Here is a 20,041-nt window from a genome sequence, read left to right on the forward strand (position 1 = left end):
TATGGAAATAAGATTACTCTTAAGATTGCTTTTGTGGGAAAAGATGTCTTTTTTGGCACTCTCTGGGAAGAAGATTACATTTTATGCCTAAAAATATATATTTTATTTAGAAAAAGAGATCATTTAAAAAATTTATTTGTCTTTTTAATTTTTTTATTTTAAAGAAGATGATAATAGTTTTCGTATTCAGTATTACTCACCGCTGGCTTGCTAATCGATTTTGGGTGCTCGAGCAGCATGTTGAGAGCTTGGCACGCGGCCCTGCATGTGGCGATGGTTTGCCCAGTGGGTCTGCTGTGAGGTTTGGCTCTGAGGAAGTCGTGGACCTCCGACAAAAGGTCCAGCACGGGTTCGCCTTCGCCAGGCAGAAGCGTTTTGTGCGAGTCGAGGAAAATGAGCACAGATCGCATCGTAGATTCTGGCGTGGTGGCCGCGTAGCCCAGGGTGTAAAGACGGAACTGTTACGCAAAATATTTATTTTTATTTCGCCGGGCTCACTTTTGTTTTCTAAGCGACAATTTTATCTCGATCACGCGCTATCAGAGACAACAGAAAAAAGGTTTGTCCCTTCACGTTTTACTGTTTTGTTCGCAAGCAAGCAGTAAAAGGCGATTTTATCTCAAAAGAGTAGCTGTTTACGAGTGTCCAATCAAATCAGCGCGATGGAGGCGTCCTTTACGGCCAATATACGTCGATTTTATGGAGGCGATTGAAAATCTTGTTGGCACACAGGACGAGTCGGGTGCAATGGGAAAGGGATGCTTGACTTCATAAATTAACGCAATGTCAAGGCTTCGAAAGTTTTAGATTCCCCCTCGGTGAGCAAATAAGTGAGAGAGGTACTTTGGTAAAAGTCATTAGACAGCAAATGAGCTGTGATATTGCTCTCGTATTTGAGCCAATTCACTTGATTTTCTCGTGTTTTGGAAAGGAAAATATTGTTCATTTTACTTGAACTCATTGAACCTTGTTGAAGAGAGAAACATCGTCACAAAATTATTTTCCAAGAGTGATAAATTGGATACAATTTTATAACCGGAAAGAAGCAATTTATTAGAGAAGAGAAAATTGGATTAGGCGCATTTCGAGAAAGCACGTCATCTATCAAATCTCTAGCCCAACACAATTTATAAGAAATTGTTTGTAGCAACAGAAATTTATCGTCACAATCTCACCTTCCTCCTGATGTTCTCAAATTTCGCCGAGACGCACTCGGAGAAATCGGGCGTCTGCCAACGCGCCACTCCCGTTTCGTAAAGTGTGCAGGTCCTGCGGGCGGCCCTGGTGCTCCAGCGCTGCTGCACAGGGCACGGCTGCATGGCCACCTGGCCTGGGGTGGTGTGAGGCCATTGCACTCCCATGAGGCTCTCTCCCCTGCACAAAGGAATCACCTCTGGTGACGTGACGGAAACCTCTATCTTTGCTGAGCTCGAACCAGCGCCGCTTTGAACGTGGCAGGCGTAAGTTGCGCTTTGCTGTTTTGTAAAATGATTGAACATAATTTAATTATATCAAATATGCATAGAACAATTCTTATGACAAGTTATAAACAGATTTATAAAAGTTGTAAGCTTTGTTAAAATAATTTTTTATCTAATTTTTTTTTCAGTATAATAAGTGCGTTTAAAAAATTTACATGAGCATTGTAGATGCGGAGAAGACTGCCGTCTGGGTGCAAATCCTCCATCATTTCACGACCTGCGTTTGTTGGCAAGAGAGCGTTGTTCTTTGTCCAATTAAAACCAAACTTTTCGCTTCGTTTGTCATTGGACGACATGCAAAATATTGTCAGGTTTTCTCCCTAAAACAAATCAGCTATTTCAACTATCAACTCTTTGCAATTTTCTGTCTTTACCTTCGAAAGAGTTACACTCATGGGACTGATGGTAACGATTGGTGGAGAGGCGACTTCGATGTAGAGCGATTTGCACTGCTGCACTTCGCGGTCAACTACTTGGCACGTATAGTTTCCCTCGTCCAAAGGAGTGGCCGAGGAAACCCTTAATAAGGCTGTGTACATGTCACGACTGTCTCTATCTAGTAATGTCTGCTCCATGTCCCTATTTACAAATAAAACAAAATAACCTTATTATATTTAGATTACTCTCCGAATTCAGAATTGACAAAGGGAAACGTATTACTTTGAACATATGATCTAACAAATAGATTAATCAAATTTAAATATTACAAGAGATAAAATAGCACAGACCTTAGGGCAAGGCTTTCGTTTACTGGAATGCCATCTTTAAACCACCGAAACTCCATGGCTGTTGATCCCTGAGCTAAGCAGGAAACGATGAACTCATCGCCTACATGCAAAATTCGATCTCGATTCACTCGGACACTCTGTAAAAAACAAATGGAAGCAAGTTACTATTTTTTTATTGGAGATATTCAAAAATAAAATACTCCTTTTAAATATATTTTTTATAAAACTGAGTGAGACGAGAGAAATGATATTTTCACTCAACTGGTTGATTGCCAACTTTATTTACTAGCAGGGAAAATTCAACATAAATTTGGAAAACGGCCCTGTTTATTTGAAGAGTGGAAGAGAGTTTTCCATCTCTGAGGGCAAAACCACCTGGGGCCTCTAGATTCAACGCTACAGCAGGCGTTGCTGGTGCTCATTAATTAATGGACTGTTTGAGTTAAGAGTTGAAGTGAAGCCCCCTTCCTCTCCAGCAGCCAGCACTCCGAAGCCGTGATATTTTTAAAGTGGATGTGTTGTGTGTTGCAGGCTTTGTTTGCCTGGTGCGGTGCGCTATCCGTTTTCCGCAGTGGGCATTTTCGGCCGTGTAAGTTATGTTCTGTACTCGGTCGGGTGACTTTTTACTCTAATTTGCGTCAACAAAAACCTTGAAAAGTTTCGCTTTACAAAACAAAAGGGCAAACATTTGACACTAATGAACACCAGCAACGGGAAATTCAAATTAATTAATTTTATTCTCGGCGCTTTAAAAATTTTACCTCCAGGAAGAGAGCAGGTTCTTTTTTGTGATCCCGCGCGGACGTCTTTTTGAGTTCAAAGGGTCCGAGTCGGCCCCTCTGGATGAGACTGTTCATGGCCAGCAAAACCTGGTTCTCGTTTTTGGCGCTGATGAAGCTGAACGTGAGCGAAACGCCGGGTCTGCAACATCGCGCGAATGGCGTTTGAATATATAAAAACGCTTCCAGTCATAAAAAGCAATTAATTGTTTCAAATAGCCGTGCAACACTGTTTTATTAAAGTAAGATCAAAGAGAGACGCGAGCAAGAACTGCACAGAAGAAACAGCAAAGTTATTAACGAGTTAGCAAAGGCCGAGCCAGAGGCAAATTTTTAAACTGCGGCTCGTCAAGATTTTCAAAGCAGCGGTGCTAAATTAACTCTTTAATGGCCCAGTAAATTACACTTAAATCAAGAACAAATTAACTGCTGTTTATTTGAATTTTTCATTTTTTTTTTTTGGTACAAAAATATTTAGAAGGGATTTTACAAGGGACGCAAAATGTTCCGCTTACATGATTTTGACGACCTTGACGTCTTCCACTCGGGTCAAATTGGTGGAGCGCAGGAATTTGAGGAGCTGCAACAAAGAGGGCAGATTCGTTAGAAATTCGTTGGATGGTAGTAGAAAAAAAAACGTTGGCACCACTTTTCCGGCACATAAAGACCTCCTATTCAAATGCTGGGGTGAATGGGAAGAGCAGCAGCAGAAGACACGCTGCAATATAGAAATCCGCGCGCCCTCGCACTCAATTCTTATTGACCATGGACGAAGCCTTAATAAAAGCTTGCTCTGGAAATTTCACGGGCGACAGATAAAAAGGAGCTTTGGTCTACAAATAAGGCTGTCTCGAGCATTTCGGCGTTTTCAATCACCGAGAAAGTTTCCTGGATTGCAAAAAAGGCCCTCTCTATTGACAAAATTCTAATCTTTGATTGAATTCGTTTGCTTCAGGTTGTTGGTTTATCAATAATTTCTCTAATTGCAATTTAAATTTTAAGCCGAGGATGAAACAACTTTAAAAAAAACTTTTATAAAAAAACAAAGGTGTCATTTTAAGGAAAATTCTGTTTCACTTTGCTTATAATCATTAATTATATATTTTTTTATTTTAAAACTTTTTTCCAGATATAAATACAATTTTCACACAAAATTTTCAAAATGTCATCAACTCTTCTGAGAAAGAAATATTTGAAAAAAAAAAACTAAAATTTTAACCAACAAACCCAATAATGGCATCAAAATCCTACTTCGGCAAAACGGATTTACGCGGGGCAAAGTTTCTTTCCTCGCTCTGGGTTAATACGCTGAGGTCTCTCTCACTCTCGTTTGAATTTGGACAGAACACAATAAAAGAGAGGGATGTTCCGCAGTGGCCCCGAAGCACCACTTGAGGTTGAGTCGACAAGAGGCGATGCAGAGATGGATCGAACTGCGTGTACTACAAAGAGGTTATAACAGGATTGGGAGAAAAAGATGTTAAAGGATTTCCGGCGCATAAAAGAGAGGCGGCCGAAATAGATTGGATCGCGGCTCGAGAAGAATGCCTGCGCCGCTCCATCTCAACAGGTATTCCATTTCGCAGATGGCGCAGGCAATGAGTTATGACTTCGGCAACTTTTCCACCCCTTCCGCCTTTTTATCTCTCGCTCAACAAAAAGGTCACCGCGCTCGGTTCCATATCAGATTTGACGAGCGTGGCATTTTGCACGTTTTGCATTGTTGCCCGTGACAGGATATCATTAAACTTCATTATATAATAGGCAGCCCTGCGTCAATATTGGGATGCAATGGATCGTGACCCGACCTTTGCAGCAAAAGCCAAAACCAAAAGGGCTTTTACTTCAAAGGCGCCGGCGTGACCGCTGGCGCCGCTAATTTTGCATAACACGGCGTGCCGGAGGCGATAAAGCTTGAATTTCGCGGCAGCACGCAGCGTCTAAATCGAAAAAGCAACAAAGCTTTCAACGCCGTCAAGCCTCCCTGGTCAAAAGCACGTTTTCGGCCTAGCACGTCCACTCACCATGACTATTCGGTGCTCTTCCTGCTAAATTTTCACAATTTTCACCCGCACTTCAAAATTACCATAATTTAAATTTCTTTCAAAATTTTCATTCTTCATGTATTATTCACGGAGCATTTCAAAATATAGCTCGAGCACCTGTGGTGAATTCAATTATGAGAGAAAATATACACACGTTCACTCCGTGTGATTTATACACAGACTCATAAATCCGGGCATGCGTTGCAAGAGATAGGTAAATCCATGTCAGTAGAATAGAGCACGAGCAAAGGCGCCAGAGGCTATCTTCTCGCAACAAGTCACCGGGCACGGGTAGGGTCACAAGGGGTCAACCACAGCTCTCACTTGAATGCAAATGCACTTACTCGCTACTCAAACTTCTGTCGAGCGATGATTGGAGGAAGAATTATACAAGGGAAGATCGCAAATCCTTTGTACGTCAGTATTCTTATAATATAAGAAAACTTACCACGTTATTAACATTTTAAATAGGAGCGTAAATTTGGTAGACGAGCACAAAAATCATAAGCTTAAGTTGCTGAAACGTTTTTATACTTATTTAATCCAGGGAAACAAAAATTAACATGTTTTTTTAAGCAATAAACAAATTAAGAATTAAAAATGTTTAATTTAATTTTTTTTTACAAAATAATTACAGTTGAAGCTTTTGCAGATCGTAAAATTTTGGGAAATTCCTATAATTAACTTGTGATGCTTCAATATTTATTTCTTATCAGTAAATTTAAAAGTGATTACAACGGTTGAATGGATACTGACGAGGTTCCCTGGAAGGGAATTGTTATTGCGACCGGTCAATCAGTGCAAGATAAACATTGCAAACTGTATAATAATGGAATAGTTTATTCTCGTTCCAATTCTCGGATCGTTACTCGAGATGCAAACTCTCGTTCTTTTCAATCCATCTACAGACTGCGGTGCACTTCGAACGTTCTAATGGAGCGGAAAACAATTTTGCATTTCTCTTCCAGCTATATGCGGGTTGAAGAGACACTCGTGCATGCTCACTGGAGAGTTATTTGTTTGAAAAGCACAGATATAGATGGATCCGTTATACTTGAGGAAGTGTAAACACAGTTTGAAAATTCTCACCTTGCCAGCAATCACCTCATCCAAAGGGTTGACCGCAGCTGCCACAGAGGACGGCGACGCCCGAGAGTGGGTTTTGTTCAGCAGCTCGAGGGTCGTCTCGTATCGAGCACGATCTGAAAGCAAAATTAAGGGAAATGTAATAAAATGAGGAAAAGGACTTCAGAAAATTCAAAGAGTCTCTGCAGAAAGATATTGTTAAACTAAGCAAATCTTTGCTCTTAAAGTTAACTCGTAATGCCTTTGATCTTTGACTGGCCCCCCTCGTACATACACATAATGCAGTTCTAAAATAGAAAGCAGCGGGAGGGTCCCCGGAGCACTTTAAATTGTAGAGCCATTTTTGCTGAAAGTTGGGGACAAAGGGGACCGTGCATGTAAAATGAAAAAAGCTCCTGGTGAAGCAAGTGGGCGAGTTTAGGTTCGTCTCAAGTCTCAAGTAGTCTTTCCAGGCGTCATAGGTGAAACGTGAACCGGGAAAGGGAGGCATAAATTCCGAACTGGCTGTTTTCGAGTGGCTTTCGCACAAGCAACCTAATCCCATCTGTCTTCCCATAAAGCAACAGCAAAAAAATCTGGCGGCGTTTCCACGCCGAGCAGCAGCAGCAGAGAGAGAAAGATTATTATAACGGCAAAACAGGACCAAATGAGCGCCTCATAATTTATAAGAGCTGGCTGGCGTGGGTGTTGTTGCTGAAATGATTTACGCGCCGAGCAGAGAAAAGAAACGTGTGCAAGTGCGAGAATGCCCTCCAGGGATTTAATGAGCACGAAACGGCCACCGACCCCCTCGCTCATTGCTCCAGGTCAAAGGGGAGAGTGGTACTCATGCAAAAAAAAACGTCTACTTTATATTTCGTCGCCGGTTTTGTACCGAAATAAAAGAGAGGCTCGTCAAAATTCGCGCAAGTCGTTAACAAACCTTGTCAACAGGAAGCCCGGCTCTATAAAAAAACGCAGGTGTTCCTAATTGTACGATTTTTTCTACCTTCTTTTCAAAGTGTTCTATTGATTTTTGTGCTCAAATAATTATGAAAGCCACGCAGGTTTAATTCTTATAAAATAAAATTACAAAATACAGGAAAAGTAAGACAAATGCTAAATTTGGCCTCGGAAATTTAGCAAAATTTTTGCTAGTGGTGGTGCCGTTTTGTCAAACTATTTCTTTTTTCCAAATAAATGTTTTCAACAATTTGTAAGTAACAATTTGGACAAATAAACAACAATAATAATAATTATGAATTTTCATCCTTTTTTATGTAAAGATTTTGATTAAACAACTGAAATATTCAATTAGAACTCTAAAAAATTTCTGTTATTACAAGATTTCCTATCATATTTTGAATTTATAATTCATTTATCACAACGCATTGAAATTATGAAGATTGAAGGTTGGAAATAATTATTTTGTTCCGAGTTATGCAACCTGCTAGACGGGCCTGCCACGCCGGTTGCCTCCGTCTTGATAAAAATGCTCACTTGGGTTTTGGGCCGAAACCGAAATCTCGTCGGCCGCGGTCGTTTACTTGTGTGTATGGTCGCTGAGCTTTTTGTCGCCAAAAGAGTTAAAAAAAACTGGTCTTCTTGTTAAATTAAACATTTGACTGGAATTATTCACTATTTGTTTGAAGAAGTTGACACTCGAGGAGATGATCATGGAAATGAAGAGATCGGGCTTTTCCTCGTTGCAGAAAAATTGTTTTTATTCAAAAACAAATGGCTCACCAACACAAATGAGCCATTTGTTTTTGAATAAAAACAATTTTTCTGCAACGAGGAAAAGCCCGATCTCTTCATTTCCATTATTCACTATATTAATTTTTAGGTCCTCAAAGTTAAATGCGAAATTTATTTTCAGGAAGGAATTTACAGGATAAAATAAAATATATCAACGTAACAAAAGGGCAAGATTAATAAGGATTAAATTATGATAGATAAAGCTCAAGATATAATAACAAACAAATTAATGAAACTACGGTAATTTCCTGACTGAGAGCTACAAATATAAATTTAATAAAAAAAAGGTTAAAAAAAAACATGTTTCATAATTAATTTTTGTTTATTATTTCGCCCTCCTTAATAATGTAACGTTTATATATTTCTTTATTTTGGAACCATATTATTACAGAAAATAATTTTAAATCGATAAAATATCTGGAAAAAATATTCAGTATAGTTTAGTTTATTTAAAAAAAGTAAATTATTTGATCTGAAACTCGACAGTAAGAGTGTAAGGAAGAAGGCAATCAGCTGTGAGAAAAACGCCCTAAAACGCCATAGGTGGCATCATATTGCGTCAGTGTGAGGTTGGCCCTCGTCGTGGCCGGAGGTGTCGGTGTGGTCGTGTGTTAGTGTCCAGAGTCTTCGGATTGGATGCTGTCCAGGGCTTGCCAACATGCAGTGTCCAGGTGAGTGGGTCGCTTCTGGGGGTGGAGGGGGGCATCTGAGGGTCCTGAGGAGGGGTAACCGCTTGCGGATAGTAAATTCCGGTTCCTGAGAAGGACTGAGGGGTGCACCGCAAAGCCCCCTGGCCCGCAATGACCCTGGTCTCCTGCTTCGGCTCGGCGGGTGGTGGATTTTCGGGGGGTGGAGGGATAATGGTGGTGGTGGAGGGTATGCATGTGTGTGTGTGTGTGCGAGTGTGGATTTTTGGTGGTGGTGGTTACTAATAAATTATTAGTATATGTATATTTTTATGATTTATGCTGTATTTTATAATTAATCATGATGTAATTTTGTCAGTGTGTATTTTTAGGATATCATCGTGATTGGGGCCCCAAGAAGAAAGAAGATTGAAGAAAGAAGAGCGAAGAGAGAAGATTGAAGAGATCTGTTATTTATATGTATTTGTAAAAATATCATTTATGTATATGTATTTTTGATAATTTGATGACGATGTATTTGTAATCCACGCACTATTCAGGTTTCAAGAGGTAATTGGGTCGCGGCATCGGGGTTGGATGTCTCAAGGGTACCGTACACCCTGTCAGGTTTCCGGAAGTTGGTAGGGACGCGATTTTCCCGGTCTCTCAGAGTCGGATATCGCGGTGGCCCACTGCCCGGGTTCGAGCCCCGCGCCCCAGCAGGTCACGCTCAGGGTTCATCTCTGGGTCATCGTAAGCCCCCCACCGTTGACTGTTCCCCTAAAATCGGTTGTGCCAGTGTTTATTGTGTTTCTTGTTACTTAATGATGATGTATTTGTATTCCATGCGCTAATTAGGTATTTTCGGAATTTGAGGTAATTGGGTCGCGGCATCGGGGTTGGATGTCTCAAGGGTACCGTACGCCCTGAAAGGTCTCCGGAAGTTGGTAGGGACCCGATTTCGGTCTCGCATACAGTAGTAAACACTACTACAGAATTCGGTTATCGTGGTGGCCCACGGCTCGGGTTCGAGCCCCGCGCCCCAGCAGGTGACGCTCAGGGCCTCACCTCTGGGTCATCGTAAACCCCCCCACCGTTCACCGTTCCCCGTTAAATTCGGTTGTGCCAGTGTTAGTGTGTGCGTTATTTTACGTTTGGTTTTTACGAAGAAAGAAAAAAGAAGAAGAAGCTAGACATCTGCAAAAGGTTATTGTGTTGAGAATTTGTAAGTAATTGTGTTTTAATTTTTGGTTTTTTGGTTGTAATTGGGTTGAGGTGTAGTTGTAGGTAGAAATAAAAACTAAAAAAAGTTCTTCTAGCTAGAGAACACCAAAAAAATTTTTCCCTGGTCAGGTCGCGGGCCTTGTCGAGGCGCCAGGGCTCAGTAGCTAGCTTCGTTGGCGGCTAGTGAAGCTAACACGCGACAACTTGAAAAAAAATTACTGTAGAAACTTTTTGTTTTAAATTTAAAATTCCAATAATCAAAATGTTAATGCTTATGATAATTTAACTTTTGGATTCAATTTCCAAGATTTGCAAATTGTTTTTTATTACTTGATTTATACGGTAAAAAAATATTCATCAGAAGAAGATTCATTCGTGGATAACTTAACCCCTTATAAAAAGAAAGGGCTTGAAAATTGGCATGGCCATGTGACTCTATAGGCTTCTTGGAAAGTTTTTATGTATTTTAATTTCTTTGTATATTTTTCCTGAATGGTTTTAACACTTTTTGCGTTGTGTTTTTCAATGAATGTGAAAAATATTTATGTTAATTTAAGTTCCATAAAACTCGAAGGAAATTCTGTACATTTTATATTTTTTTATTCTAATTAGAAAACAATTAACGTGTGGGAAACTGAAACAGCGTCGCCGACAATTGCACGCAACCTTTTATTTTTGGCGGCTCATCGTTCTTTTTTTGTGTGACACTCCGGAGCTCCCTCGCCGATGACTGGACCAAATTATACACTTTTTTCTATGTAATTTAAGAAGCATAATAATAATTTTGTGTCTATTTTTTAACAAATAATTTGATTCTTCATCTCAATGGCTGATTTCAACAAAAATATTTATTCCAATGTAAAGTTTGCGAAAAATTCGATAATATTCCTTTTTTTATCAGTATCTGCCAGGTTAATTTTGAAGAAAGTTTCCTCGAATCAGCCTAATTAAAGCAATAAAATTTCAATATCTGACATTACAATATACGCCAAACATTTATTTTGGTAATTTTGATATAATATAGTTGAAGAAAAATATTATTCAGGAAAAAGGAAAGCAATTAACACATAATTATCGCATAATATTCCACACCTGAATTGTGTAAATTATAATTACCTCATGTTAAATCATCCATAATTGGCAATTTATTCTCAAACCAGGGAGCGTAAAATTGAAAAAAAAATGACTGGATATGCAAATTTGATCGCTCCTCCGGGTTGAATAATGTGCAATGTGTAAAATGATTAACCACTTGATGGTGGGTTGCCGACCTCACGCTTTGGCTACAAATGCGAATGAACGCACTGGAATTAATCTGGCAATAAAGCATCCTCTCGCGGTGTTCGCACTCGTCAGACTGTGCGCTAATCGAGCAACATAAATCACCGCTTGATTTCCGCCAGCCGCTCATCGGCCGGAACCGCTAATGACAACACTGCGAACGAGCTAATTATTTGCGCAGATCGATTTCGTAGCTGCCGCGGCTCGATTATGCCCATTTGCAAATCAAATCGATGTGTTTGCCCTTCTTTTGTGCATTTTGCTGTCGACGAGTGACGTCGCTGTGGACATGGTGAAAATAATTTTGAAAAAACGGCGAGCGGAAATATTTTATACACATGATGCATAACAACAACAAAATATTCGAGAGCAAAACGCAATATCCTCGAGCGGAGGAAGTTTTAATGCCCAGTGTGCTGCGGTTTGAATATTAAAAAAGAGGAATTTTATATGCGTTCATAAAGAACAGTGCGGACAAAATGAGGCGAAATTGCATGAGAAAAAGGGGAAAAGAAACCGGGCGGCGCGTTCTTCTCTGCTTTTATTAGCTTTTATTTGCTTAGTCCTAAGAGCAGAGACCTGTAAATAAAACGACGCAGGCCGCGTCTGGCCTTTCTCTCTCATTTCGTCTCCATTTATAAATGGTGTAGTGAAATGTCAGAGCCGAAGGCACCAAATTTTGCTGCTAATTGATTTGAATCGGAAAGTGCGCTCTTTTGTGATTATTTCTCAAAGCCTTCAGGCTTTGAGCAGAAACGGCGTGGGCTTTTATAAAAAAAAAAACGTTTCAGTCTCTCTCTTTATGGCATAAATTCACGTCGGAAGTCAAAGTCGGCGCATTAAAATTCGATCAGCTCAGGAGTGAGAGCTCCAATTTGTTTGAAGAATAGCTGCAGGGATGGCATTGGATGTAAATTTAATTATAAAGTTCAAATGATCCAACGGATGCGTTTCGTTCTACGCTCCATTTCACTTTTGAACCGCTTTTCATATATAAAGACGGATGCAAAGCATAAAGGTGCCTTTTGACGCCTGAAAAAAATAGATGAAATGCATAATATAATGGTGACAAAAGTTTTGAAGCATAACAAAAACTTTTTTAAATAACTCTTAAAAACCAATAAATAACTAAAAATACATTTTTCTTTTTTACTCCAAAAAATAAGAAATATTTCAGGAAAGATTAGATAATGAGAAATGTTACGAGTTTCTGAAACTTAAATCTTCTGTTGCCGACTATTCTCTCTCTTTTTTTAAAAACCCTCAGATTTTCTTATTACCGCATGAATATCCTTGTGCAAAATACCTCTTAAATTACGATTTTCTAAAATACGTTCTTGTTATTTTTTTGAGCTGATTGCGAAGATTGACATTTTTAATAGAGTAGAGATTCTTTTTAAATTCTTCTTTCAGCAAACATAACAAAACAAAAAGGCTTAATAAAGATTTTGACAACTTCCTCCCTCATCCAAAATAAAACTCTCAAATGGACTGATTGGTTTTTTTCCCATCAAGCGGCGCACGGTTGCTTTTAGCTCTTTCGGATTTATTTCTGCAAGGTCGTCGGAAGGATCCTATTAAATATTCAAAACGCGCAGTCTGAAAGAGTGAAGGCGTCGCGGCGCCAGTGATTTGGTTTCATTGATTGAAAAATTTCTTCGTTCCGGCGGCTGTTGCTGCTTGATTGGTATTTCCGAGCGGTCTCTGCGGGCAAGGCGAATTTTTAGGGCAAGGACTCTTACTTTTTCGGCGACAGTTTTCTGCTTAAAAATTCTACGAGCAGGTAGTTGGGAAAAACTGAGCAGAAGGTTATTAAGTCCCCACACAAAAAAGAAGTCTCGCCGGAGAGGAGGAGAAGAAAAGAATTGTTCAACTCATAACTGGGGAGGAGGGAAAGTAAAAGTTTGCCAGATCGGATCGGCCATTAAAAATGGAAAAGGCGCAAGAAAAGTAATTGAGAAAGCTGCAGGGAGGTCGCCCTCGGTGGAATTTTTCAGGCCGCGATCCAATCTCCAAGTTTGTTCGAGTACAACCAATTTGCATTAGGTCTTATTAGAGAAGAAAAGGCGATTTCATTGAACTCTTAACAATAAAAATTGGGTCTAGGAAAGTCCCTTTGTCCCCTCGAAGAATTCGAAGATTGCTGATCAACTGCGATCCATTATTTGAAATTAACTTTTCCGAACTTTTCAACCTTTTTTTTTATCTATTATGAACCAGAACTATAATTAATTGAAAGTCATATATAGAATTGAACAGCACTACTAGCTTTTGTTAAAAATGGAGAAAGGACAATTGGAACCGTTGCAACTATACATTAGATTTTTTTGGTCTGAAGTTAGTCAAGAATAAATTATTTTAGGCGAATAGGTGAATGTTATTTGACAAAGTTTTCGTAAAAATGTTTAAGAATATTTTAGACAAAAATATAAAACTGATAATTGGGATACATACAAATTATATTTAAAAAAATCAATTTTATGAAAAAAATTTAAAGTAAAAATAATAAAAAAACCTGAATTAATTGGCATTTTTATTTTAACAATATATATTTCAGTTTCAGTTGAATTAAAATATTAATTGATATTATTATTACCTGCTTTTTTAAGTAGATTTCTAAAATTTAATTTTACATAAATTTTTGCATCATAAGCTAAATTATAGATTTCAGAAAAAGGCCCAATTATAATCTCAGCAGGATTTAAAGCTCGAATTCTGTAATTTCCAGCCTGGTGGTGGGTAAAAGGGAGACAAACAATTAGGAAAAAAACATCACCCTACACAACATTGTCGGAAGACACTGCGACAAAAAATAGGAAGCGAGGTAAAAAAGGACACCTGGGAAAACGTTGCAAGTGACAACAAAGGAACGCCGCTGCAAATCGTGTTTAGTTGGGTCCAGCCTGGCGAGGGTAAAAGCGGCACTGCAAAGGGATGTGAATGAGGAGGCCTCCCTTGTCGTGGCGCGGCCAGCTCAATCAAAAGCCCTCAAGAAGCACAGAGAGCGAGCGAGCGAGCCAGTTCCTCCGCAGCCCGGCAGCTAAAGCCAGTCGTTTGCGTCACACACACAATGTTACTTATTGTCTTCCGGCCGCCATTATTCTTTGCAGATACATAATTCTGAGGCGAAACACACACAAGATACGCAGCGAGGGCGGCGTGCGGTTGACGTTCAATTTATATTCTATTAGATGCGCGGCGCAGCCGGATTATTTTTATTTCCGCAACGCCCATTGTTAGAAAAGAACGAAACAAGACTGCGTGCAGGGCTGTCCTACTTTCGTCTCATAGCATCCTTATCTCTATAGCAGTTTACTCGCGCGTTATGGGCAGGTGCATTTAGCCATGACATATGCAACCGAGTGCACTTGTGAACCACAAACAAGACGTTGTTTGCACTTCTACCGAGTAAGAGCATTCAATTGAAATTAAATTTAATGCTCCCATAGATATTTCGCAATAAGATATTGCATAATTCATATTGCTTGCTTGAATTCTTTTAAAATCATCCAAGTGAGAAAATGGTTGAATCATGAAGATTGGCACGAAATGAATGTGCACGGCTTTGTAAATGAACACTTATAATCGTTAAAACAGTGGAATATGAATTATCATTCACTGTGAAATCAATTCAAAGCTCTTTACAGAGTCAATTGGATAGAAAACTTATCGGAATATTGCAAAAATATAATTTCATCATCGAAATAATTATTTGATTCAATTGAAAAAAAAAATAATCAGATCAATTTTCGTCCTACTTTTGGAACGTGATGTTTTTATATAGATTTGTTTTTTTGGGCGATATAATTAGTCAATGTTTAAATTGAATTATAAGTAACTCAAATATTACTATTACAAATTCATTTTTGTTATAACTGTCATGTTTTTGTTCCAGAATAACGTTCAGCATGAATATTTAAAAACTTGAGGTTTTGTTTCATATATTTTATTTAGAAATATTTGTTTATAAGTATTTATTTTTAAATCACTTAAATTTTTGTTTTATTCTTTTCAACTAATTACCATTGATACTGTTTATAAAAAAAATTAAATCAACAGAGAAATAATTAATAAATTCTTACTACATAAAAATCTTCAATTAAAATTTTTATCAAGTTTTAAAGCTTCAAATGAAACAACAAAAATAATTAGATAGAGAACTTATCAGAATATTGCAAAAAATAAAATTCCACCATCGAGATAATTATTGTGAAGAGTAATCATATTTATGAAATTTTATTCTAATGCTAATTTTAAATTAAGAGGAATGAAATTAAAATTTACCACGCTTTATTTGAATTATATTTTAAAAATTCTTCACTAAACAAGCTAGGCAAAAATATCATCATCAGCGTATTTTTTGAACATTTGTTCGTTCACATTTAATGAGGTCAATTCTGTTAAAATAATTTTTCGCTGTATTGGCAAAGTACTTGATAATAATTATTTATGATTTTATGGGTATGCAACGTGCCAGCTTTTGAATCCATTGAAAATGCGAAGAGAGTAAAAAACTAATCCAGCAGGAAAAAAAGAGAAAAAAACTCTCTCGCTGCTGTCATTTCCTTTCGGAGCAAATATTGAATCGATGATAAATGGCGGTCATCACAATATTGGCACTAATTAGAGCTTCCATCCATCACGCATCTCGAACCGACGACTTTCCCTTGAGTGAGCGAATGAGAAAGGGACTCGCCGCCATCGCGGCAATATTTTTCAGCTCGCGCGAAGATAAGGAATTTTTATGATGCTACATTATTGGCACTCGTTTAAGCAGAAATATTGCAAAAGAAGGAAGGAGAAAGAGAGGCCGCGCGCTCTTGTGCGATAAAAATTGAGAAGATGAAGAGAAGAAAGGAGAGAAAGAGCCGCATCAGGAAACAGCGCCGAGAAATTGATTTTTCAAGTGCGCCTCTGCATGCTGCTCGCCCTTTTACAGAGAGAGAGCGAGCGTCGTCGCTGCTTTTTAATTCTGTCCACTGGCGAGCCCAATCGCAACTTTTTCCCCCGGCAAAAAACTAATATCCGACGAGCGCTCCGAAGCAACTTTCGAGAGAGAATCCTCTGCGAACGAACGAAAATAATATCAGGGAGAATTATCGAGGGGAGTCGTCAGCGAAAATTCCGCCGAGTGTGACGAGCGAGTATTGACAGCGCGAGAGTGTGCCGGAGAGAGCCAATTCGGGATTCTTGCGAGGCGGCGGCGATCTCATTGAATATCATGATTGGCGCTGCCTGGGGTGCTAATGAGTGTTCTCGGTGTCTGCAAATCCAATTAAACGCACAGCCAGCGAGATCATCGCTCACCCCTTTGCTTCAACGGCTCCTTGGCGAACGACGTGACGCGAATTCGCCGGCGCTCTGATGTGTTACACCATCAAGGGGCGAATTAATTTCAATTTTCCCGGCCGCTTCCGCTCGCACCGTCTCTCATTCGAATTAACTATTTTGACCCTGAGCAAGTGCGTTTTCCCATCTTCGATGTTTCGCCCCACTTGCTGCGTAAATTCTTTTAAAAACACAAAGCCACTTGCTGGTTTTTTTTTTGTAAATTTATAACGAGAAAACTTTTCCACCAATTTGCACACTTTTAATAACGTCGTTTGCTCGCTCAGGTTTCGCAAGTCTTACAAATAACGCGTAACGGTGGCGACCGAGAATTTCATATATGAGCAATTTCCGCCTCGCAAAATGGGTAACGATTTTTTATTTGCTGTAGTTAGTCGAGTCACGTGGCTGTTGGCGTTCTAAATACAGATTTGCTTCTTAGATTATGTTCCACAAGGGGGGCGAGAATATTCACTGACGAGTTTTCAAGTCTGAGTGACAGCAGTGATAATTCTTCTTAATGAGATACGAGCCTCGTCTCCCGACTCCAGTTGAATCTCCAAGATTTCTTGGTTTCCGAAAGCAATATCACAATAATCATGACATATCATGTGAACATATGACACAGATTTTGCAAGAATTTCCTGCTTTTCCTCGCACCTCGCGACAGCAAAATGAATATTTAACAACGCAGCGTCTGTTTTCAAAGTCGCGACCCGACCAAATTCGCTCTCTGAAAAAAAAACATGCATACATAGAAGGTTCCATTCCGCTCACGTGAGTGTGCGGATTTTCAAAATGGAATTGAGAGATCTGTAGTAAAATATTCCTTTCAGACGCTCTTTCTCACTTTGAGAAAAAAAGCAGAGTGAGTGTAGAGGAAAAAAAGGGACCAATCCCCGCGATGCCACAAATGTAAACATTTGTATAAATAAGGTGCAACAGAGCTGCAGGTTTGTTGCCTTGGTGTTGAACAAAAAAGTTCCGAACAGTTCTAAAGTTTAAAATGCATACGGAAAACAAATTTTTTTGGAATGAAAATAAACTTTAGCCTTTCAATGAAGCATCACAATGACATTTAATTAAAAAAAAAAATGAACATTTATTCTTTAAATAATATCACTTAAAAAGTGCAAAAAATTTACATGGATTAAAAAAATAAGATAATTAACTTTTTTATTTATGAAGTATAAAGTCTAATGCATATTTAATTAATTTTTTTTTTAAAGACCAACTTTATAGCGTAAATTTCACTTCGATGAGCGTAAACAGATTAATTTGAGAGCATTGAAGGCAAGCCTGGAATTTATTTCACGCGTGCAACACAATAAAGATGGCAATCAGTGCGCGCGCGATGCTATCACCTCAAATTAGGTTTGCCTGTCGCAATACCCGAGTTGTTACGATGAGCTCAATAAATAAAGCGCGTCGAACGACGCAATTTACGAGACTGCATATGCAGAGAGAGATTATTTGCGTGTGCCAGAACATCGCCTGCGTCGTTATTGCAGCAACTCTTACACAGTAATAATGACGCCTTATCGCCGGTCACAACGCGGTGACGCAAAATATGGGTGAACCAAAACTGGATGTTTCGAAAACGATTTGTATCATCTCAACGGTAGCTTTATGGCTGTTGGTTATTCAGATGTAATTTTGCAATTTGTTACTTTTGATTGTAAAAAATAGGATATCAATCAATTATTTTGATTTTTATGGTTTCCTCAAAACGGTGGTGAATTGTATGATAATTTATGATTTGGGCTAAATCGTCGGAAATCTATTTCAAAGAAATTGAAAATTCCTTTGAAGCCCAACGGAAATTTCCTACTGGCTTTTGAAAATCTCCACGAATTCCTTGAATAGGCAGCAATTAGGCGTGCAACAGGAGATTTTGCTTGTCTCCCTGAGCGACCCAGGGAAAGAGCTTAACGAGAAGGCCTGACGCCCTCGAGAGACTACTCACCAACTGGAACCGCCGCCCCCAAACCGCATTTGCAGGCTGACTGGGGGTTGCCGTCGAAAGTACACTGCGCCTCACACAGGCCACCCTGCTCGCAGTCTGAAACAATGGCGACGTGATTAATAATGTGTGTTTACGCGTTCACCAACTGGCCGGGCGGTCTCGGAATTATTCATGAATGAGGTCTGTTCAATTGAAATTGGCCTATGCAGGGATGAGGGACGACGCTTCCACGGACTTGATTATTTGATTCAATTGTTTAACGACAAAAAAGGCACTGCTCGCCGTTTTGGAGAGACAATTTGTTTAGAGAGCAATTTTCGTCCTACTTTTGGAACCTACGGCGAAATAATTAGAATTTAAATATTCAATGTTAAAATTGAATAGTAAGTAACTAAAATATTATTATTAAAAAAAATAATTTTCTTTATAATTATCATGTTTTTGTGCCAGAATAACGGCATGAAGATTAAAGGTCTAGAGGTTTCGTTTGATATAATTTAATTAGAAGTATTTATTGACAAGTATTTTTTTAAATCACTTAAATTTTGTTTTATTTTTTTATAACTAATTACCATTTACACTGTTTAACAATAAAATAAAATCAATAAAGAAATAAAATGTAAATGGTAACTAAAAAAATTTCTTTAATTAAAATTTATTAAGTTTGAAAGCTTTAAATAAAACCATAAAATTATTTTCTTGAGTTGCAATTAAATATTTTTTAAAGTTTACGAAAGCTATTTAAATACATAGAATGATGGTTAAAAATTTCCTACAAACAAGCATGCATTTTAAGGGAATTTTTTGCTTTCTGAAGTATCTTCCTGTTTTACGATTTGACTCTCCGGTGCCCTTTGAAATTCCGATCGCTGCGAGACTTGAGCGCAGCAATCGATCTTGTTCCGTCCGGGGAATTTATTTCCGCGCAAAATATTTGTAATAAATAAAACAGAGGGCGATCTCGCCGGACAGTGCTTATTCAACACAATTGGACAAGGGAAGAAGAAAAAGTGGCCTTTATCTCTCAGTCGCTGCGATTTGGCGTGTTCTGATGGAAATAGGAAAAGGTGCCTTGCGGCCAGAGAAATAGATTCAAAAAGAACGTGCGCTGGATATCAGGGCGGAACGGGCAAGACAAAATGATCGCCGAGAATTTGCAGCCTGCCTGAGTCAACGAGCCAATCCATTCTCCCAGGCCAGAAGTGAATATTACTTTTATGGGGCGCACCGCTCAAGAGGAAAATTGATTTCCTTGTGCTGGGGTAAAAGACCTGAGAGAGTCATAAACAATATCTCACTTTTCAACCTCAAACCCTGCAGGATGTGCAGGATATTAAAATTAGGATTCAAGTGTTCACCTCATATGTGTTTAAATTTTGAATGAAATTGTAGCATTTGGTATGGAAAAATCTTTTCCCGATGGCTTTGGTAATCCTATTTCGTAATAAATTATTTAAAACGTCAAAATTGGTTTACAATGAGCCATAGACGAAAAAGGGGCAGTTTTTACAAATGTCAGTCTGCTTCGATGTGATACTAATTTCAGTAATTTCACTCAAACCCAAACTAAAATCTTCTGCTTGTGTGTCAATTCTGTGGAAAAATGGAGTTTGAATTTTTTTAATAATAATAAATTGTGATTTAAAAAAGCTAAATAAAGCAAATATTAGGGATTTATATTTTGGAGAAATATTATTTCATAATAAAGCAAGTTTTTTTAAATCACATTAAAAATATAGAATGTATCAAAATGCTAATGC

General features: G+C 38.6%; 1 protein-coding gene across 1 annotated transcript in view; it reads right to left on the reverse strand.

The window, feature by feature from the left end:
- Window positions 1–20,041, reverse strand: part of LOC132194158 (uncharacterized) — a 60,579-nt gene that overhangs the window by 6,795 nt on the left and 33,743 nt on the right. The window contains exons 6-14 of the mRNA XM_059615274.1: window positions 18,282–18,377; window positions 6,123–6,235; window positions 3,504–3,568; window positions 2,971–3,130; window positions 2,210–2,346; window positions 1,856–2,060; window positions 1,637–1,801; window positions 1,176–1,475; window positions 201–458 (exon numbers count right to left, since the gene is read on the reverse strand). Of these exons, the coding sequence (XP_059471257.1) occupies window positions 201–458; window positions 1,176–1,475; window positions 1,637–1,801; window positions 1,856–2,060; window positions 2,210–2,346; window positions 2,971–3,130; window positions 3,504–3,568; window positions 6,123–6,235; window positions 18,282–18,377 (1,499 nt within the window). The remainder of the gene's footprint in view (window positions 1–200; window positions 459–1,175; window positions 1,476–1,636; window positions 1,802–1,855; window positions 2,061–2,209; window positions 2,347–2,970; window positions 3,131–3,503; window positions 3,569–6,122; window positions 6,236–18,281; window positions 18,378–20,041) is intronic.

Source organism: Neocloeon triangulifer, unplaced genomic scaffold (assembly GCF_031216515.1).
Source record: "Neocloeon triangulifer isolate White Clay Creek 2 clone unplaced genomic scaffold, ASM3121651v1 ptg000006l, whole genome shotgun sequence".
Lineage (NCBI taxonomy): Eukaryota > Metazoa > Arthropoda > Insecta > Ephemeroptera > Baetidae > Neocloeon > Neocloeon triangulifer.